The sequence below is a fragment of the Anabrus simplex genome, chromosome 3 (assembly GCF_040414725.1).
Source record: "Anabrus simplex isolate iqAnaSimp1 chromosome 3, ASM4041472v1, whole genome shotgun sequence".
Lineage (NCBI taxonomy): Eukaryota > Metazoa > Arthropoda > Insecta > Orthoptera > Tettigoniidae > Anabrus > Anabrus simplex.
Genome location: NC_090267.1, coordinates 62,788,439 through 62,811,884, shown reverse-complemented (window position 1 = coordinate 62,811,884; position 23,446 = coordinate 62,788,439). Strand labels below are relative to the sequence as shown.

Below are 23,446 nucleotides of genomic sequence, written 5' to 3'. Positions count from 1 at the left end.
TAATCACCGTCAGTTAACAACTAAAGATTGTATTTAATTTACTCCCAGTCATCGATGTTTAATTATGTTAAAATCAACGATTATCCACTAGTCTTTTTCCAAGTACTTCATGTTACTATTGATATGTTCATCTATAGAACATCAAAAGACGTGCTAATTACCAGCTACGTATACCTATCTCTGGAATAAAAATTTATTCCATCTCTTCAGGAGAAAATTAAATTCAGTCGTAATGTATACACACATTTATTCAGAGAACAAAACACTTCCCCGATAAGGAGGTTGTCCATGAGGTCAACGTATACTGAATGACTTTATTACTTCTCAGTATGGATAATGAACCTCTGGAGGTTTTGATGACCACATTTGTCGTCAACAAATCTGGTAGTTTGAATCTTGAGCGGAATTATTCCAAGAAGGGAATTACTCAGATTGTACCGATCATGAAGTCTATCACCTCAATGTTACCCAGTGCATATTTACGTCGGTAGAAGGGAATAGTTGGTTCGTTAATGCTTTTCTTTTCCTCGTGTACTTCACTGGGCTGGTTACCGTGCCACTGGGCTGGTTAGAGTGCAATTCGAATCGAACCGTATAGGATCAGTAATATATCTGTTGTAGTTATCTTTAAGACTATCATATCAATCCTACAAGTTCTGCCGTTGTCCGAAAACCAGCGTCTTACAACGACTGAGCGATGGATATTCGTATTGCATGGTGTCTAGTATGTCGCAGCCAAGTCGTTTTGGCAGTGCCGACAACGGTTGTTTCCCTGGTACCTGCCTGGCACGGCTTGGACGGCTGCGTCATTAGCGGTCATTTTCAGAGCATCAGCCAGTCACTGCAAGATAGACCATCATAGTATTTTATTCAACTGTTCTCTGAGAGTTTCTCTTATAACATAACACCTTCGTCCTTTCGAGCAAGCTGACGCCATTTTTGGAAATCCTGATCTCTCAGTAATCGTCTTAATTTTCTAGCACCCAAAAGACGGCCGCAGTGGAGTACGGACCAGTTCCGTGAGTTTGCACCGATTGGTTAATTCTTCGAAGGGGTGGACCTCTCCATTTTTCCCTGGGGTTAATATTATGAAATGAACAGGTGGTTTGTCTGCTGCATTTCTTATTAAAGCAATCATAATCATCATCATTATCACGAAAGCTACGAATGTTGCTCAGACGTTTCAGTCATCAATATTCTGGTAAGTCTCTTCATGATGGTATGGTAATTATTATCATCAATCTTAAAAATTATATGCGTCAAATATTTACTCTACGTTGTATATTACATCATCCTTACCATTAATGTAACTGGTTTGTATATTGCAATTTGTATAAATGAATATGCATGAGGGAGAAGCTCACGCATTAATGGACTTGACACGTTCGTAGTATAAATTACCTTACTTTCATTTGACGGTGGTAAAGCTGTAACGTTCCAGACGTTACAGTGTAATTATATTAATTTTATTATGTGTAATTAATTAAGGAATTTAACGTCATGATATTTATCTTGGTATGTAATTGTATTATAATTCATGTTTAATCATTTGCTCACTATCATTTCATTACTTTGTAACTACGACTTGTAAACGAGGGCTGAATATCCTCATATTCACTTAGATTCTTGCGACGGTCGGTTAAAATTAACTTGCAGTAGATTTCCTCTATCTTGCCACATCACCGAGGAGGAAGGAAGGACAAATTTAGACATCAAGTTCTGAGAAAAGCGAGCACGTGTTCAAGCGTGGTAACGTAAGCTACCGTATTTCGACCAGAATTATTCGAACTGATCAACGCCTATATTTTCAAAGGAGCGTCATGTTGCCATGGATACTGAGTGAAAGGACGAATTGAAGAACAGTTGATATCTTGGTTATGGCCCGTCAACTCTAATATCTGGAGTGGGGAGAGACGTGTCATCTGATTGGACCACGTGTAGCGACCTGTAATTAGCGCGAGAGAAGGTTATAAAAGGGCGTGTTGGAGCTCGTGGCTTCATCTTATGATCTTATGATCTTCTACTGATCTTATGATCTTCTACGAGACTTCTCTCTACATTATTCATTCGCTACTTGATCTTCTACGTGATTCTTCGTCTCGGTACTTAGAAATTCTGAATGAGGGGTGTATAGCCACTCTCATCAGGAATTACGTACAGCACGGCTACAAGACCGGTTTGAACCAGTCTAAGTCAATAGATAGTTTTAATCTAGATAGAAATGAAACATCAGAGAACATTTTCAGTAAAGTTGGAAGGATTCTTAATTGAGTATCCTCTCCATAAAACCCAAGGTGGTTCTTCTAACTATGACTTAGGGCTTATCTCCAATATATGGGATAAAGCATAATAGGGAGTGTTAGTTTTGAAGTCATTTTCCAATTAGTGGGAGGTGCAATTGGCAAGGCAGGAATGGTACTTAGCTGCAGATGAAGAGATCTCAAAGACGACCGATGATGTTCCCGCTACGAGGATGGAAACTTTCCCAGGACCAGCAGAACAAGACTACATGGTGAGCAAGCGAGTTAAAGATATTGCAAGTTTTCGCGAAGTAGAGTCATTCAATTTTTTTGTTAAATTCATTTTCTATTTTTAAATTCAGTTCTCGTTAAACCGTCGTCATTTATATTAAATATAATAAATAGTATTTTTCTTGTTCACTTTAATCAATATGCCTTAATTAGCCTTTTGATTTTTAATTCTCCTGCTTAATGATTAGTGCACTATCACCCCACCCCTGTGATAAGAGTCTGTCCAAGCTTGATTATAAATTTTATCTGTAAGTCCTCAACTTAAAGATTGGCGCCCTTTGCTTGCTTGGTTGCATTTCTCGTTTGATGATTGTTCTCCGAGAGGGGGAAGTCACATAAATGCCGCTCCAACGTGTGGCGAGAAAATCATTAAGTACGGAGCAGTTAATGACAGTAACGATATCAGAATTCGTATTATGGGCAAAATTTGGATATCCACGTTTCATTAAGAGTGTTTGATTGTGGGAAGGGTCATGGCTGATCAGACGAAAGAGGAGAGGATGTTGCGCAGTGGACGGGTGATAAAAGGCAATAATGTATTGAGTTCAGAGGAAGAGTTGTGTAGTCTAGGAGAGGAAATTGAAGATAGAAGTGTAAGTAGTATGGAGAGTGAAGGCAAGCAGAAAGAAGTCAGTATGGAGTCAGATGATAGTAGGATGGGGGGCGAAGCGGAAGTAAACACTAACAATGAAAGTAATAATAATGATCAGTTAATGGGAATGATGCAGTTAATGTTAAGTAAGATAGAGGACAGTAAATCTGAAATAAAAAATGAATTGGAACAAATTAAAACAGATGCAGAACAAACTAAATCTGAGCTTAAAAGTGAATTGGAACAAATTAAAACAGATGTAGAACAAAATAACACTAAAATTGAGAGTATTAAATATGAACTTAAAGAACAGTTAGAGCAAACTAAAGCTGAATTAAGTAGGGAGATGAGGGAAAATAAGGAGGAAGCGAATCGGAGAATGGACGAACACAGTAGGCAGTTACGCGATCTGGTGGTAAAAAATGAACATTTTAATAAGCGATTAGAGGACCAGGAAAGTGAATATGTACGGCAAGGGAAAAAGGTAGAAGAAAAGTTTGCGGAACAGAGAAGTGAGTTCCTGGAATTAATGGGGAAGGAAAACAACTCTACTAGGGAGGAAGTAATGAGGCAGGTAACTAGTATTGATAAGAGAGTTGAGACTCAAAGAGGGGAAATACGGATATTTAAAGACCACGTCCAACAAGAGATTGATACGGTAAACCTTAGAATAGAAGATGAGACTCGGGCAAGTGAAGAAAGGTTTGCGATAGCTGAAGAGAATAAGATTGAAATTCGGACATTGAAAGAGAAGCAGGTTAATTTGGAGAGAGAAATTGATAGGAGAGACAGAGATGTAGAATGCCGGATGGAGAAAGCAGAAAATAAGTTAAAACAGGTGGCAAAGGATAAACAGGTTTTCACGGGAAGGCAATGTCTAGGAAATAGCTACATTAGGGAAATTGAACTACCTAAATTTAATGGGAAACAAACGAACCCGCTAGATTTCCTTAAGATGATAGAAAAACGATTTGAAAAGCGTCTAGAGGAAGGGTCTATGGACTGGGAAGACGTTATGGAAAATATTGACCATGCTTTTGTAGGAGAAACTCGGTCTTGGTTCATGGTATATAGGCAGACGATGACGAACCTGAAAGAATTCAGAAATAAGTTTAGAGAGAAATTCTGGAATGAAGCGATACAAGCTCGGGAGAGAGAAAGGGTGGTATTTGGGAGGTACAAACAGCATGAAGGAGTTACTATGACCGAGTACTTCCTGGCACATGTCATGATTTGTCAGAACTTAGATGGTATAACCGAAGGGTCTGATGTAGTAAGACTACTTTTGAGACATTTTCCGGACAGGGTGAGAGAAGCGGCCTGCATGCAAAAAGTTGGTACTATTCAGGAGATGGAGAACCTACTAGGCAGTTTTGATGCGTTAGGTAACCTTAGAAGTAGAACGGAGAATATTCAGAACTTTAGTCATCACAACGGAATGAGACATAACGGTAGAACACAGAATCACGAAGCTCGCAATCAGTTCAGACCTCAGCAGAACAGCAGGAGCGGAGCATCTGAATATAGGACAGGAAATTCCCAACGGAGGCCAGAGCAATGTACTAATGAGTCCAACGTCAATACACAAAGGGAACCTTTAAACTAACTAGAGGCTGTAATGTTAGGTCAGAATTCCAGCCTAGTACGAAGGTAGCGAAGTGTCTTGCCATGAAAGTGTTACCATATGACCTAGATGTTAGAGACGATTTGTTGTATGAACCCGAGCAGAATAATGGAGATTCAAGTAATAAAGTAGTCAATCCCGTTGTTAAATTGAAAGTCTGGGGGGCGTGGGTTAAAGTTTTGATTGATTCTGGTAGCCAAATATCATGTATTAGTTCTCAGTGGTATGAGTCATTAGTGAAACAGGGTATTCAGTTGGAGGAAATGCCTGTTAAGTCTACTTTCATCATTACGGCTGTTGGAAAGAGGTCTAAGCAAATTTGTAAACAAGTAGCTGTCCCGATCTGTATTAATAATTCTATTAGCGTTCAGATATGTTTGGTAATTCCGCATTTGATATATGATCTTATCTTGGGATCTGACTGGTTAACGTTAAAATTGGCTCAGTTAAATTACAATGATCTAGTGCTAAATTTGAGGTGGAATAATGAGGATATCAAGGTCAAGTTTGAGGAGGAAATTCAGAGGAAAACGGAAGTTAGTACAGTGTGGAGAATGAGAGAGGTTTCTAAAGTTAATGAAGAGGCTAGTGAGGGCCTGAAGTTGTGCCAGTTGTGGATTCATGAGGATAAAATATGTGGCTTGAAAGAAGCCGTAAGTAGAAATGAGTTAAATGAAATCCAGAAGGACAAGTTATTTGAAGTGTTATGTGAACACGTGGAGATTTTCTCCGAGAAACCTGGTGTTACCCATCTGTATGAACATTCTTTTTCTGTGCTGGATAAGACTCCATTCAGCGGACCGCGGTATCCGATACCACACAAATATGCAAAAGCCGTAGAGGATCAAATTCAAGCTATGTTAGCAGACGATGTGATTGAATTATCAAACAGTCAATATGTTAATCCCTTAATTGTCGTGCCTAAGTCTGATAGATCAATACGTCTGTGTATTGAATGCGAGAGCGTAGTGAGAGTGTTAGGTTTGCCTGAGGAACCACCTCGTAATGCTGAATTTTACGTCCGACTGGCACGGGAGAACCTGATTAAATCTGGAGATAAACGTAAAAGACAGCAGAAACGTAAAGTACTTGATAACTTTGAGGTAGGTGATATGGTTTTGGTGAGAGTTCCCATGTTGTCAAATAGTGAGGATAAGGTAACAAAGAAATTTTTTCTTTTATATCAAGGCCCTTATAAAGTACATAGAAAACTAGGACCCTGTGCTTACAAGTTAGCGGATGGCGAGAGCGTAATGAATGGTTCATATAACATTAGTAGTTTACGGAGATACCTGTCGTGTGAGGTGGCTGAACCGGATTGTGAGATATAGGTCAGTAACTCGGGGAAGTTGCTACTTGTTATGTCAGACTACGAGCGGTATGTGTTTACGTCTCAATTGTGGTGGTATTTCCTAGTTGTGTTAATAAAATAGGAAGGTGTTTGTGTGGCGGTAGATTTACGTTCGTTCATTGACGATAGATCATCTGTTTTCCGTATGTGAGGCCATGAAATTTTATATATTTGTTTTCTGAGATGTTACAGAAGGCTAATTAAAGCTGACGACGGCAAATAATTAATTTTCCCGTATGTGCATTTCTAACTTGCAATAATTTTACCGTGAGCTTAAATCACGTGTGTATTCGAGTGAAGTGTATTGCATCCTGCTTCAAGATAAGGTTGGAACATTCGAAAGAGTGATAAAAGTGTAAATTGTTTGTATCATTTGTTTTCCATGGTTTTAATGTAAAAGATTGGAAGAGACCGTGTTACTGCTATCTAGCAAAGAATGTCGGAGAGATGGGAAGTAAAAAGGACAAATAGACACTCGGCAGAGTTTGTAATCTGAATTGTATATATATTATGTGATATTCTCTAGGGTAATCTTGTTTTTTACAAAAATGGAAAGTTGCTTATGATGGGCATAATTTAGTATCTAAACCTCAAGATGAACTGAAATAACAGATAGTCGCAATGGTAAGCAGTCTAAGCGAGATATGGAAAGAGAGAGATATAATTAATTGTATGAAAATAATGTCGCTCGTTATGGGCAGGTAATAGAGGTATTTCAAGTCAATGTGGGAGTAAGTGTGTGAGTTCTCAACTCATGTGATATTTGTTAAGAACTCATGGGGGCGTATGTAACGTTCCAGACGTTACAGTGTAATTATATTAATTTTATTATGTGTAATTAATTAAGGAATTTAACGTCATGATATTTATCTTGGTATGTAATTGTATTATAATTCATGTTTAATCATTTGCTCACTATCATTTCATTACTTTGTAACTACGACTTGTAAACGAGGGCTGAATATCCTCATATTCACTTAGATTCTTGCGACAGTCGGTTAAAATTAACTTGCAGTAGATTTCCTCTATCTTGCCACATCACCGAGGAGGAAGGAAGGACAAATTTAGACATCAAGTTCTGAGAAAAGCGAGCACGTGTTCAAGCGTGGTAACGTAAGCTACCGTATTTCGACCAGAATTATTCGAACTGATCAACGCCTATATTTTCAAAGGAGCGTCATGTTGCCATGGATACTGAGTGAAAGGACGAATTGAAGAACAGTTGATATCTTGGTTATGGCCCGTCAACTCTAATATCTGGAGTGGGGAGAGACGTGTCATCTGATTGGACCACGTGTAGCGACCTGTAATTAGCGCGAGAGAAGGTTATAAAAGGGCGTGTTGGAGCTCGTGGCTTCATCTTATGATCTTATGATCTTCTACTGATCTTATGATCTTCTACGAGACTTCTCTCTACATTATTCATTCGCTACTTGATCTTCTACGTGATTCTTCGTCTCGGTACTTAGAAATTCTGAATGAGGGGTGTATAGCCACTCTCATCAGGAATTACGTACAGCACGGCTACAAGACCGGTTTGAACCAGTCTAAGTCAATAGATAGTTTTAATCTAGATAGAAATGAAACATCAGAGAACATTTTCAGTAAAGTTGGAAGGATTCTTAATTGAGTATCCTCTCCATAAAACCCAAGGTGGTTCTTCTAACTATGACTTAGGGCTTATCTCCAATATATGGGATAAAGCATAATAGGGAGTGTTAGTTTTGAAGTCATTTTCCAATTAGTGGGAGGTGCAATTGGCAAGGCAGGAATGGTACTTAGCTGCAGATGAAGAGATCTCAAAGACGACCGATGATGTTCCCGCTACGAGGATGGAAACTTTCCCAGGACCAGCAGAACAAGACTACATGGTGAGCAAGCGAGTTAAAGATATTGCAAGTTTTCGCGAAGTAGAGTCATTCAATTTTTTTGTTAAATTCATTTTCTATTTTTAAATTCAGTTCTCGTTAAACCGACGTCATTTATATTAAATATAATAAATAGTATTTTTCTTGTTCACTTTAATCAATATGCCTTAATTAGCCTTTTGATTTTTAATTCTCCTGCTTAATGATTAGTGCACTATCACCCCACCCCTGTGATAAGAGTCTGTCCAAGCTTGATTATAAATTTTATCTGTAAGTCCTCAACTTAAAGATTGGCGCCCTTTGCTTGCTTGGTTGCATTTCTCGTTTGATGATTGTTCTCCGAGAGAGGGAAGTCACAAAGCTTGTAATGCAGTTCTCACCCCATTCTTGGCACGACAGAAATGATCATTATATCTGTAGTATTTATAAATTAGTGACAATTGTCATAATGCAGCAAATGCTCTGTGGAAAGATAATATTGAGGGAAAGTGATATATTGTTACTATTAAACATTGTCATGCGAAAGAATTTGATATTATTCTTATATTTTCTCAACAAAAACTAAAATCAGATACTAGAACACAGTAAACAAACCAAGAGGTCTGTATGCCACATAATGCATGGTCTCTATGAAAACCGGTGAAATATAAGAGATAGGGGAAAAAAGGAAAATACTGACAAAATTTGGGAACCACTGAAAACGAGGAATGGGAGTTTGGACACAGGAGGAATAAGACTGAAATTCTTGATGACATAATGATGATAGAAAACAGCAGATTGACAAAATGTGTATTCGGGAATATTTACAAAAGCAAGAATGGCAACCAGTGGATCCAAAGTGTAAAAAATATATAGACAGAGTTTGGAGTTACAGAAGGTATAATACAAAACAGAACAACTTTCAGAAGGTTGACACAGAATTTCAAGGGTTTCGAGAAGAAGGAGAAGAGGAGAGGTAACAATGATATCTGCAGACAAGATAGGAGGAAGCAGTATAGTGAAAGGATAAAGAACTGTTGGAAGTCAATGACAGAAGTGTTAAGATGAATACACAGGGTTACCCTCCGTGTTCCTTAGATGGCCAAAATCGAAAAATAATGACTCACATAGATTACTAAAATTATGTTGTTGTTGTTGTTGTTGTTATTGTTGTTCTTAGGGTAATCAGTCCATAGACTGGTTCATGAAGCTCTCCTTGCCACCCTAACATGTGCTAACCTTTCCATTTCTGTGTATCCAGTATTCGGGAGATAGTAGGTTCGAACCCCACTGTCGGCAGCCCTGAAAATGGTTTTCCGTGGTTTCCCATTTTCACAGCAGGCAAATGCTGGGGCTGTACCTTAATTAAGGCCACGGCCGCTTCCTTCCAACTCCTGGCCCTTCCCTGTCCCATCGTCGCCATAAGACCTATCTGTGTCGGTGCGACGTAAAGCAACTAGCAAAAAAAAAAAAAAACTATTAACATCCTACATCTACACTAATCTGCTTGCCATATTCGTACTTTGGTCTATCCATACTGTTTTTACTGCCTACCCCTTCCCCATACCAACTGAACTACTCCTGGGTATCTTAAGATGTGCCCTATCATTCTGTTTCTTCTTCTGGTCAAATTTCGCCAAATCGTTCTGCTCTCATTAACTCGATTCAGTATCTCTTCATTCGTCATTCGACCTACCTATCTCACCTTCAGTATTCCTCTGTAGCACTACACCTCATAAGCTTGTATTCTCTTTCTCTTTGAGCTCGTTATCGTCCATAATTCACTTCCATGCAATACCACCGGTAATTCATATCAATGTTCAAGGCGACCATATTTCTTTCTTAAGAAAGACCTTCCTTGCTTGCGCTAGTCTGCATTTTATGTCCTCCTTACTTCTGCCATCCTTCTGCCTTCTGTTATCCTACTACCCAAGTAACAATATTCATCTACTTCCTTTAAGACTACATTTCCTAATCTAATATTTCCTGAATCACCAGACCTCAATCGACTGCACCCCATTACATTTGTTTCGGACTTATTTACTTTCATTTTGTACTCCTTCACCAAGGCTGTGTCCAAACCATTCAGCTATTTCTCCAGATCTTCTGCAGAATCAGATAGAGTAACACTTATAATTATATATACGGTATATGAATTACATATTTATTTTTTTACTCTTCTGTTTCGTCTTCTTAAAGAGAGCTGATAATAATCGCGAATTATTTTTCTCAAACTTAGACTTTCCCGTAATAAAAGTTGCCGTATTACGTATGTCTAAACCATTTTCAAGGTTCCGCACCCAATATAACCTTCTCCACCCAGGTCGATGTAGCTCTTCTGTCTTGCTTTGTGTAATCAGTTGTACTTGACTGAAATCGCCATGGCGGAAAATATAATAGAAGTAGGAAGGTTGCATGCATTTCATACGATATCGCTGCAGTACGAAGGACCTCCTCGCTGGTGGCATGGTCAACCCATTGGATTTTCAACATTCCGAGATACATCCACATTTGAAGGGACTTATGTCGGTTCATTTACGAAGTATTTAGTGTTCATCCTTCGCCTCCGCAAAGAGGAACCGGTAACACGTAACACTTTGCGACACTCGTATGATTTTCGCAGATAAGGGCTGGGTTTAAGGCGAGGAGTTTTAATTTCAGAGGTCGGCGGTTGCAGAGTTGGCTTTTGCATACATGTGGCCACGGCTAGTCCTTGGTTCGACGGCTCTGCACTCCGACCAACCAACCGAGCAAAAGAGGGGTGCCCGCGGCTCGGGTGACGAAGAGGGGCCGGTCCCCACCGTCCGCTGTCCAGAATGGTTTTCTGTGGTTTACCATTCTCCTGAACTAAGGTGAATGCCGAAGCAGCTCCTATTATAGGCCACAGCTGCCAATCCCCTGAACTCCTCCGGACATCTCCTTAACCTATCACATCTCCCTGGACTGCGAGACGGCGTTACAGTCTAGGAGGCCCACCTTCACCTTCAGGGACAGAATGAAAACGTTTTATTAGTAATAGAAATTTCATAAACACACTTCCTACCATTTCAATACAGGTTTCATTTTCTACATCCGTATTCAATTCTTGTGTTAACCAGAATCCAAGTTACTTCAAATGGACACCCTTTGAAAAATGTTTGCGTCCAGGATTATAAAAGCTTCGATGACTTTATACTAGCTGATAATAACGAATTGTATTTCCAAAATGTTTCTTTTAAGGTCAAATACCTTGCTTACTTAGTCGATGTCATTATTTGTTACTAGTACGCAAGCCTAGTCGAAATTACTCTGTGAGAAGACATTGGAAATGTTACATGTTTAAATCTTACCTTAGGAATAAAATTCCCACGCTACATATTAGGCATTTTAATATGATCATTACTGGTATAATAGGATTTCATCGTAAATCATATTAAGTTCAGTAGTAGATGGGAGTTGTTCCTTGTCGTCTAATTTTCTCCCTGCTCACGGGAATGCTACATACTGCTGTACGGCTAAGTGCCGTGTGGAGAGATTTGTCCCAGCTTTATGTAAAGTATCTTCTTGTGACTTATTGATTGTGTTAGAGAAAGTAGAAATCAGAGGAAACTGCTTCCATTTATGAACGAATTGTATATCAGGATTAACATATGTAAAATCTATTCTAGTAATAAAATATTACCTTCCAAAAGCTGAGCCCGTCAGAATTCCTTAATGAACGACAGTTTCGAATAAAAACGAGCCTTCCTTCGCACTGTACAGAGTCAGTGCTAGTGATTGTTATTGGTCACATATCAAAATATTTGGAACCACGTTGGTTGATGGCGTTAACGTGCTCGTTTGAAACATTTGAGGTCTCACAATTCATCCAGAAGGACGTGGATTTGTTTCCCCCTCAGTTAAGAAAAGATCTTTCCAACCCTGAAGGTGCACATGGCCATGAGGGTCACTCTGCCTACACTAAAAATGAGCACATGGTTAATTCCTAGGGGGGCAAAGACCTAACCGCTGTACTCCACAAAGTACCGAGGGTGTGGATAGTGGAAGACTTTACCTTGCAACCTTCTCCAAGGGCCTTCATGTGCTGTACGGAAATGACTTTGTTTTCCTTTGTTTCGCTACATGTTTCGAAATCTCGCTTTTCAGGATATTTACAACACTTTTTTGATATAGTTGGCCATTGCTGAGTATCAGAAGCCATTCACTGAATTTAGTATCCAGACCCCTTGCACTAGATTTTAGCTTAAACTTCATAATTTGTTCGCGAAGAGTAGGTTATTTCAACTTAGCTGCACAACAGCTACTCCTTGACCATCATGAATTACTGACAATCAGTTTCCGCTAAGCAAGATCGCTTTTCCACCAAAAGGTGATTTACTACTTATATTTTGCAATTGATGATTTACTATTCAAGAACGTGTTGGAGAATCATGTTTGTCACGTTCTATTTGAAATACTTAGACTACATTATTTTTCTACACTTTCTGTTGTATCTCTCATGGTAGACGTAGAGATCTGCGAAATTAAAATCATTACACTCTCTTTCCCGAGACTTCGCTTTGCTGAGTTTATCTTTCTCCAGAAGTATCGTTTTCTCTTCCGTAGTTTCTCTCTGTAAATTAATATTTATTCTAAGTTCATTACTCTTACCCTTATTTACTCTTTATGGCCTTTCTCATTGAATGCTTGGCTCATTTACAATTTGTTGACTTAACAAAGTAAATTCCTAGATCCTGCGAGGGGTGCAAAACTTCTAAGCGATACCTCAAGCTTTAAAGGATATAATATTCTTCTTAAAATTTCTTTCGTAGATGACAAATATGGCAAAAGTGATCGCGATTCACGGTCATAAACTTTAAGGACAAGAGTCGGAAATAGCGTAAATATAAAATCCTGTTATTTTGGCAACTACTGTAAAAGTTTATATGCGATCCGTGCAGCCTGTCGGCTAATACAGAAGCATAGAAAGAAGATTGATCCTCTACGTCTGGCCTTTCTGGATCTGGAGAAATTTTTTCGATAGGGTGCAACATAAACTTACCTTGACGGCACTCCGAACACATGAAGCCCCACAAGTCTATGTCCGACTCATACAAATTCTGTATCAGGATGTCACAAGTACGGTTTGATACCCAATATTAACTTCGCCTCCATTTCCAATCAGTGTTGGGTCCACCAAGGTTCTGTACTGTACTTTCGCCTGTGCTGTTCATCCTGTACATGACAGTACGTCAGGCAGCCAAACACCCCATCCATGGACGATTTTATATGTTTACGACGTGATTCTTGTTGATAAATCTCAACAGAGCTTAGAAGAAAGGATACACGATTTCATAAATGAAAATGGTATGCGGCTTAACATTAGTAAAAGCTCCTTCCTTGAATGCGATCTACAAATGGATGGCGCCATGAAAGTTGACGGTCAATATCTCGTTAAAAGAGCGAAATTTAAATACTAAGGTTCCTAAATTAGTTCGGGTGTTTAAGCGCTATTTGATGCTCGAGAACAAGTAAATTCATCATGGCTGAAATGCCGGAAATTCACCGAAGTTATCTACGACTAGCAGAAGTACCCGTTCTTCGTACGGGTTATCAGAAACTGGCTTAAGTTACTCATACTATCGGTGTGAGCGACTTCATTAGATATTTATATCACTGGTGTATTTACTAAGTACGTAGAAATTATTTGTCATGTTAGGAATTATAGTGTATCTTCTGCTTCTTTTCTTCATGGGGCCTATACATATTAGTTAGTAATTAGCGTCGACCTTTAAGATCTTATGCTACCATGTTTTTCCTTCATTCCCACCTAGGTATACCTGCTTCCTTCATAAAGCTGCAGGTTTAGTGTAAGTATACTTCCGCTAGATAGAACCACAAATAAAAATATTGTTGAATGTATTTGTTTGATACAACATTTCGTAACTATTACAAATGATCAAGGAAATACGCGATGTCAATGATGTGTTTAAAGAATTGGAATCAGAGATAAGGCCTTTTGCAGATGATGTTATTCTGTACAGATTAATAAATAAGTTACAAGATTGTGAGCAACTGCAAAATAAACTCGATAATGTTGTCAAATGGACAGTAGGCAATGGTATGATTAAAGACGGGGCTAAGAGTCACGTTGGGAGTTTCACAAATAGGAAAAGTCCTCTCAGTTTTAATTATGCTTGTACATAAAACGTACTGATCTCTACGCATGCTTATGAGGGAATTTAGGGGTTGTAGTAAGGATGTGAAAGAGAGGGCATATAAGTATCTGGTAAGACTCCAACTGGAGTATGGTTCCAGTGTATGGGACCCTCACTAGGATTATTTGATTCAAGAACTGGAAAAACAAAGAAAAGCAACTCGATTTCTTCTGGGGGTTACCGATAGAAGAGTAGCGTTACATAAATGTTGCAATGTTTGGACTGGGAAGATTTGGGAGAAAGGAGACGAGCTGTTCGACTAAGTGGTATGTTCCGAGCTGTCAGTGGAGACATGGCGTGGAATGACATCAGCAGGCGAAGGAAGGGTCACGATATGAAGGCATTTGGGCAAATATTTGTTTATAGTAAGGAGGGTTAAGGATTGGAATAACTTACCATGAGAGATGTCCAATAAATTTCCAATTTCTTTGCAATCATTGAAGAAAAGGCTAGGAAAACAACAGATATGGAAACTACAACCTGTGCGACTGCGCTAAATTCTGATCAGTAGTCATTGTTAATGTTGCCACATACTCCAAAACCACAACCTTGCTTCACTGAATGAGGGGATTTAACGTATTTCCTTTGTCAGTTACCGTGTTCTTGTAAGCGAATAATTCAAATAAATTATATTAATTTTGCTTTGTGCAAGAAAGTGATAATGTCGCGTCAGCGAATGATCTAAGCGGTGACAAAAATTTAGGACAACAGTCGAGAACAGCCTAAATATAAAGTCCAAAAGATATATATTTTTAACTGAAAATACAAAAGCTGTGGTCAGAAGAGTTTCGTTAACAAAGAAACAAGCATATTAAACGTCACCCGAATCTTTTCTCTACCGTGGAAACATCTACAAAGACACATGCAAATAACTTTAGATATCACTTCCCGAACTCTACTCTGGGAGTTGTAATTCATTGTTATAAACATAGATAACGTCATTTCATGGTCCAGAATAATGAAGATAATTCATCCACTTCACTGGAAGGTAATGTTTTTCACTCAACGTAGCGAGTATGATGGTCATCATTGCAAAGTTCTTGTAAACTATATCAAATCCCAACTTCAACCTTTCAAACGTTCCCGTTTTCTCAGTATCTATGTGCCATGGAACGGAACTCAATATTTTCTCTACGTAATTGGAACTCATGTCAATGGACACAGTTCTGCATGGCATCATGGCGAATATGAGACCATCATTTCACTGAAAGAGACGTACATTTCTATAAGTAACACAAAAGTATTGTATTCTTCTTTATGATATTTTGTAAAGGAGAGAATTGTTGTTGTACAGGTCATCAGTCCATCGATTGGTTGGATTCAGTTCTCCATCCCACCCTATCCCATGCTGTACTATTCATGTCTACGTAACTACTGCATTATAAATCTACTCTAATCTTTTCGTCATATTCATACCTTGGTTTACCCCTGCCGTTTTTACCGCCTACACTTATCTCAAAAACCAACTGAACAAGCCTCTGTCAAATTGGATATCGATTACAAAGTGGACGCATAATCGTTATGTGACCCGCAATATTTCCTTGCAATCCACAATCGTAGTCAGATGGCATCAGGGAACACTTCCGTGTATATTTCATGCTCATGCAGTAAGTCTTTAACCGTATAAGTATGAGAATTTTATATCTTCGTTATTTGGTATATTTTGCTTAAATTCGTTCATTTATAATTCCACAGATTGACGATGTCTGCTATTTTGTTACAACAAATGTTAGCCTGGCTCCTGCCGCGAGGGCCATCATCAAGTTAGCGCCAGCTCTCTTGCCATTGCACCAAACATTCTGAATGAGCCATGCGCGCATGGCCAATCTCCTTTTCGACTACTCCGCGATCTCCTTTCATGCCTCCCTGACTGCACCAAAAATGACTCGGAGGTGTGACCATATCATTAGATTTCCAGAAGAATCCAGGGGTTTCTCCTCATGCAAATTATCTGGCAGGGCCATCCTCCCTATATAAGACAGTCCGGGCGAGTTCCAGACGATTTAATTTCGACTCAGTTCTGTCAGTGATTGAGTCGGTTCAGTCGAAAACGGAGTGGTTCAATGGACGGTGTTCACCAAGTGCTGTTAATATTGCAAGTGAATAGAGGGAACAGTGCTGCCGAGCGACGAGGGATAGTAAATGTATACCACCATGAGTGAGGGAACTGTGTACCACGTACAGATATTAAGACCGTGTTGACTTGAAAAACTGTGAACTGTGCGACCGTTGTACTTGTACAATGATTTTAATCATGAACTGCGCTAGAGTCCAAGTGACAGTGCAGAAGTGTGTGTAGTGGAATTGCTTTTTAGTTTGTAAGTGTCAGAGTGAATAACTAGTGTGATTGAACGCTGAGAATAGAGAGAGACAGCAAACTACCGAGTTTGTGTGCCAGTGTAGTTAATGAATCTTAGAGTAAAAGCTACCAGTTGACAGTTCATTTTTCCACCCGCCCACATTTAATATTTTGAACATTTTTAGCCTATACATAACTATATATTGTATGATTATTATTACATGTTGATCCTATTCCAGACTATTATTTATTATTGTTTCAGAGGTCAACCCTGAAGAGTTTTTGGACGATCTCGGAGAGGAATTGATACAACACGCATGTGAAGGGCACATCGGTCGCGCGTTCCGTGCTCTGGGAGGTGACCTCAATGGCTTCCTCGCCACTCTAGATGGAGTTCACGATGTGTTGCAACAAGGTCAGGCCGCCTTCGTGTACACTGGGGATGAACTTCACCTGACAACCGAACGACCGGCTGTAGGGCACCTGCTAGCGAGTATGCTGAAGGCCATCGCCAGGTTACTCTACCGGACTGAGGCTAATATCTCTCTATCACTGGACACGGATGGGAGACGCTTTCGGTGAGTTATTGTTAATTATTGTTATGGTACTTTTTTGGAATGACCCCACATATACGAAGGGCATACTAAGTTGTTTTACACTTTATTTTTCTACCGGAAAGAAGTACATTACACATCAGCTGTTACGTTCACCTTCTCAATATAATCTCCTTTTAACTGTATGCACTTTTGCCATCGATGTGTCAGTCTCTCCAAACATTCCTGAAACCATTATTTCAGAGTTCTGCATTCCCATGCCCTGACAGCTGTGTCCAGTTCTACAAAATCCGCCAAACGGCGATCACGCAGATGTTGCTTCATGTTCCCGAACAGGTGATAATCACATTTCATTGGCGGTGGACTGCCGCTATGCTTCCATTGCATCGAATTTTTTTTTTGGCTCATGGCAATGGAGCCATTTCTCATCACCAGTCACAAGCCTAGACATGAAGTCGGCTGGATCTTGATCATGGCGTTGCTAGAGTTCTCTGCACACGTCAACACGCTTCTGCTTTTCGTCTGCAGACAAGAGTCTAGGCACCCACGTCGATGACACCTTCCCCAACTATAATTGGCCGTGCACGATCAGCTGCAGGGTGTTTCGGCTCATTTCCATGGCTCACTCTATTTCCTTAAATATGATGCATTTGTTTCCTTGGATGACCTGTTTGACCCAGGATATATTGCCTGCTGTTGACACTGTCACATTCCTTCCATAACTTGTTCCCTTGTCCACAGATGTGCGCTCTGTTTTCCAACCTCCCACCCAGTTGTAAACAATTTTCCATGATGGCGCATGTTCTCTACAGACTGCCACCAACTGCCGATGAATTTAGGCAGTGTTCACGCCTTCCTTCCATAGGAACCAAGTCGTACAGCGCTGTCCCTACGGTTGTTTACCATGTTGTGTGCTCCTACGCTGACAGTGTTATTATGAAATGGCTGTGACAAGTGCATTCGTTGGCTCCTGTCGTGTGCTGCTACCAAACGGTGAAACAAGACACTAGTTATACGTCACAACCTTCAAAAGTGAAATATGAACCTTACACGGTCGTACAAAAAATTAGGTGTAAAACAATACAGTACGCCCCTTGTAGATATGGGTAGCAAGTGAAATAGGATACTTTTCCCAGCAACTTGAAATGCGATTTGTAGAGGCATTTGAAACAAATGTGACTCAAGAAGTTTTTCGAATTTAGATAATCAGAAATATATTCACTTCAGAGATATATACGGATGGAATATTTCATGAAGTGTGCATAATTTAAAACTTTCTAGGATCACATGTGGTTCATTCCAATTGTTGTGAGTACTCATCTTCTTACGACATTCATCCATTCTGATCATGTATATTAGAGTTCCTACAACTACAGAGCTTCCTAGTTTACTTTCAAACAAAACTTGCTCAATACGACCCCACATTAACACGCACAAGTTCAATCAGATGCATAGAAATCCAAGTATGTAACAGAGTTCAGCCGCACTGAAATGGAGGTTTTGGTGAAATTTCATTTAAAGTTTGAAGGTATGTCTTAGTAAGGATGGGTTTATGGTAAACCAAATGTCCTAAGCGTCCCTGAGATTTCCTACAAGCCAAATTATCCAAGAATGGCAAATATCCTCCACGTTCCGTCCCAATGGTAAATTTAATGGTGGGATATAAGCTATTCATTTTCATCATGCGGCAAAATAAAAATTGTGTCAACGAAGTATCTCGGCCAAATGGGAGGTTTGAGCGCACTAGATTGAAGAAAGGGCTATTAAATATCTTGAATTTAAAATTATTGATGATTATTATCATTACCGAAAATGTACACAATGTGCAAAATACTTAAAAATTAAAGTGCTCTGGTCTTAGTCTTGTTATTGATATTTGTCTTTTAATGAAGATATTTGCATGATATCTTTCACAGTGTTCATTACACAATTCGCACACACAATTTTCATTCGGGTGATGAAATCTCTTTTTGGCAGAACTTGTTATGGAAACCTAGTCTTTCACATCGCGTTATTAAGTGTCGAAGCTCGTAATTTGCTTGTTTCCAATCACACGTCATTTTGGCGTCTGTTAAATAAAATTAGTTCCAGATATAGCTCCTTTTTTCTATGAGAATTTGGAATGTGTTCTCGTAAGCCTTGGTGTTTAGCAGGTGTATATCTTCTATGAAGAAAGTTTATTTCAGTAAGACATAAGTCAATCTTGATGTTGCAGTCTTCCCCATACCCAGGATTCTCTTCATATAACGAGATTTAACTTTATCTAGTGTTATCAGGTGGTTAACTTTAAATTTGTCCCAGATAATATGGTTCCCTTAAGTTGTTATTTATGCTATAGCTGTTTTAAATAATATCATTGTTTTTTTTTTCGATAAAAGTTTTTGTTGTCGTTGAATGTTGTAAATTGATGTTATTGCTGATGTTGTTCTTTGATATGATTGTTAAAAGATTCCATTGTTTGAAGAGTAACTCCGAGATATTAGAATTTTGGTACTACTTCTAGGGGTTTAGTTTCAAGGGTTAATATATCTCTTGTAGAGAGTTTACCACCTATTCTTAAGGTCATTTCTTTTGTTTTGTCATGATTTATTTGTAAGTCATTTTAGGGCCCATGAATTGAGTCTGTTTAGTACCTGCTACACTGACGATCTCATGACAACCCCATCCATTCACTACTATACTACTTCAAGAATAGAATAGAATACTCTCATCCCATGGTTCCGGATCGCTTGAAACGGGTGAGAGAGTACTTGTTGACTGCAATTCATTGAATATGATACATGCATTACATTCTCTATCTTACAGTGATTTGACTATTACTACAAAAAATATAATTTATTTAGTCCCAGACGTGCCATCGAAAAACTTCCTGAAATCGCTATCAAAACTGGCCTCCAAATCTCTTACAAGAAAACACAAAACATGGACATCAAGAACCAGAGCCTGAAATCACTTGAAAAAAATATCGCTCAAGTTAAATACTTCGAGTACTTAGGTGAGATTATCGGGAACAGTGAAAGTGAAAAAATAGCTAATTTAACACGCACAGAAAAAATTACGTAAAGCTTATACAATCACTTGAAATATGAACAGAAAAAAATCGCTTTCCACCAAGGTCAAACTCCGTGACTACCACTCAGTTGTTCTCCAAGAAAGACTCTACGCAATTGAGACATCATCCTTAACCATCATATCAAGGACATAGAGAAAATATAACGGCAGATACACAGGAAGATATTTGGACCCAAGATTCATGATGGTATCTGGATGCATAAGAGCTCATAAGAACTGTAGTCTATGACTCAGCTATTCTCCTCAGTTGCACGGAAGAGGCGTATGAAATTTTACGGACACATAGTAATAATTTCTTATGGTTATTTCTAGCCAAGTGTAGCCTTTGCAAGGCAGACCCTCCGATGAGGGTGGGCGGCATCTGCCATGTGTAGGTAACTACGTGTTATTGTGGTGGAGGATAGTGTTATGTGTGGTGTGTGAGTTGCAGGGATGTAGGGGACAGCACAAATACCCAGCCCCCGGGCCATTGGAATTAACCAATGAAGGTTAAAATCGCCGACCCGGCCGGGAATTGAACTCGGGACCCTCTGAACCGAAGGCCAGTACGCTTACCATTCAGCCAACGAGTCAGACACGGACATGGACGACTGTCGACTGACCAAACAAATCTTCTTCGTCAATAAAGAAACCCGGCAAAGCAAATTACGCTTGTTGATAGAAACTCAAAGTGACTTTGCAGAAATTCATATTGACCCAGGGGCAACTACAAGAACCACATTCCGATAGAAAATCAATTTACATAAGTTCACATCCAAGAAGCCAACAGCCAGGAACTTAAAATTCAAACATGCTTGGACAAAGGAGAGAAGACAAGCCCATAGTGAATGTATGAGGATATTTTGGGAATACCATTTCCAAATAATGGTTCTACGTGTTCCTTAGAGGGCAAAACGCAATATATATATATAAATAATAATAATAATAATAATAATAATAATAATAATAATAATAATAATAATGATAATAATATTAATAATAATAATAATAATAATAATAATAATAATAATAATAATAATCGCATGTCCTAAGATACCGTGTGAAGGTGTTTTAATTTGGGTCCACCTGGCTGCCTGCTCGTGAGTTTCGAAGCTACGTTTTACTCAATGCCTACTAGATGGTAGATAAAACTGAAACTCTCTTGGGCGTCGATTGCTGAGTTTTATTGAATTATGTCGGGTAAGCACCAAATGTGTTATATGAGATCTTTTAAATGGTCCTCAAAACTACATAGCAATGCTTATAAGAAGTATTTTTGCGAACAACGTGGTCCAGATCGACGACAACAGATCAGTATCCAGTGTGTCAGAACAAACGAACGGTATATTGCAGGGCGACCCACTAAGCCCCCTACTGTTTAACATAGCTGTTCTGGATGTAGTACAAGTAGTTAGCATGAACAACGTCGCGATCTATATGTTTGCGGACGACATGGTTCTAACTTCGGAATCGATTGAGCAGTTACAAGTAGCCTTCGACAAATTACTGAAATGGTCTAAAGAGAATGGGCTAAGGATGAATAAAGTGAAAACGGTCCTGATGACCTTCAGAAAGAGGGGAAGACTAGCTACAAACCAAGTAATCAAATTAGAAAGGATGAACTTGCAAATAGTGAACAGCTTCAAGTATCTGGGTCTGACATTCGAAACCGATGGTGATATCATTACCATACATATAAAGGAGAAGGTAGCGTCCGTAGTGGCTTCAATTAGTGATGAGAGGAATATTACTAAACTTTCGCTCAAAACGGCTATGGACCTATTTAAGCTGAAAGTGACACCAGTCTTGACGTATGCTTTGGAATGCAGATGGGACCACCTAAAGAGGAAAGACCTGAAACTATTAGAAAGTGTCAAAGCAAGGTACTTGAAAAAGGCTATGAATCTTTAAAAATTCACCCCTTCCCGCCAGGTGTATGTCCTGGCTCGCCAGGAATACTACATTGAAGAGCTTCGCATACAGTTGCATCTACCATCTACTGAGGCCTATCAACAACTATTGCATGAGCTGCAAGAGAAACGGAAGGAAATATGGGACGATTTCAATACGACCGAAGCAATGGTGTCAACTAGCTGGATGGACTCGAACTACGAGCTGCGACATGTACCGTAGTTAGCCGCCTTGCGGTTCATGGGTTTCACCATAGAGTGTGCAGCATAAAGAAGTTCCACGTTCCAGATATACAGTGCCTGTGTTAACTATGTGGACGGCCATGTGACAGATATCACGTACTGTTGTGTAATCGACGCGGCTCCTCTCTAAGAAAGTTCTGTGAAAATTAATTATTCCATGCACATTTTGCGAAATTCTATACTATTATTATTAAATGCCGACATCGTGCAGTTTAAAGTGAGCAGTGGACTTTCTTTTCCACCCTTCAAGATACCAACTACGTCATCCGTGTTTTAATCCATAATCATGGGGTCGGGAGCCTGACACTCTAGCATTAAAAATATTAAAAATTGATGTATTCAGTCCGTGCATGATTTACCGGTCAAAATGTACGTCGGTCTAATATTCAGCATAAATATTGTCATTAGCATCCTCACTTCAGTTGTTAATATTTAAGATTTAAAAAACATACTTTTCCTTTTTTTTTAAAAAGCAAGATCTCAAGAAATTAAGTAAACGTCACTTTTCACAAACAAAGCTTGATCGGGACGAATAATGCGCAAATAAAGACAGACTAAACGTTTGCTAAAGCTTTGTTTAACCATTGTCTATGCACCATTCCGAATATTATGTAGGACATGTATGTACTGTAGAAGATGAAGTAGTTTAGGAAAGTTCATCCAGGCCCACCATAATCAATTTTTAATATAATAGTAAAACTACTGCACTATATATTTTAGTTCAAGAAACAGTACCACGTAGGTCACAATGCTCTTCCTATCCATAAAGTTTTTCAAGACTGGTCACGCCTCCCAGCCACACATGAATGTGCAGTCCCTTAGAAAAATATTCCTTGTGCTCATTTTATTGTGCGAACGTGTAAAGGAAAACGAAATTTAAGTACGTCACCCAAACATATATTCCTAGAGTACGGTACGCTGAGGTACATTTTTCTGGCTGGGAGGCGTGACCAGTCTTAAGGGATATAATAGACAGGAAGTGCACTGTATATTATGAGGTTTTGTTTCTTCAACGACGATATGACGAACACAGTATCGCACAAAGTACGTCATTATCAGCTTCTTGAGGGTGCAAAGCGGTAGAGAGAATTGGTGTTAGATGTAGGAGATTATTATTTAAGTTTTGTTCCTGGTGGTTTAACGTCCCACTAACACATTCAAGGATTTGGTGTCGCAAGGAAGGGAATGTTCTAGGATTGGGAAGGTGGCTATCGTCGCCTTAAGTAAGGTACAGTCTCATCAATTTCCTGGTGTGAAAGTGGAAAACC

General features: G+C 39.1%; 1 protein-coding gene across 1 annotated transcript in view; it reads left to right on the top strand.

The window, feature by feature from the left end:
- Gycalpha99B (guanylate cyclase 1 soluble subunit alpha 2) overlaps positions 1-23,446 on the top strand; it is a 628,187-nt gene that overhangs the window by 237,495 nt on the left and 367,246 nt on the right. Inside the window, exon 4 of the mRNA XM_067143771.2 lies at positions 16,683-16,998. Coding sequence (XP_066999872.2) covers positions 16,683-16,998 — 316 coding nt within the window. The remainder of the gene's footprint in view (positions 1-16,682; positions 16,999-23,446) is intronic.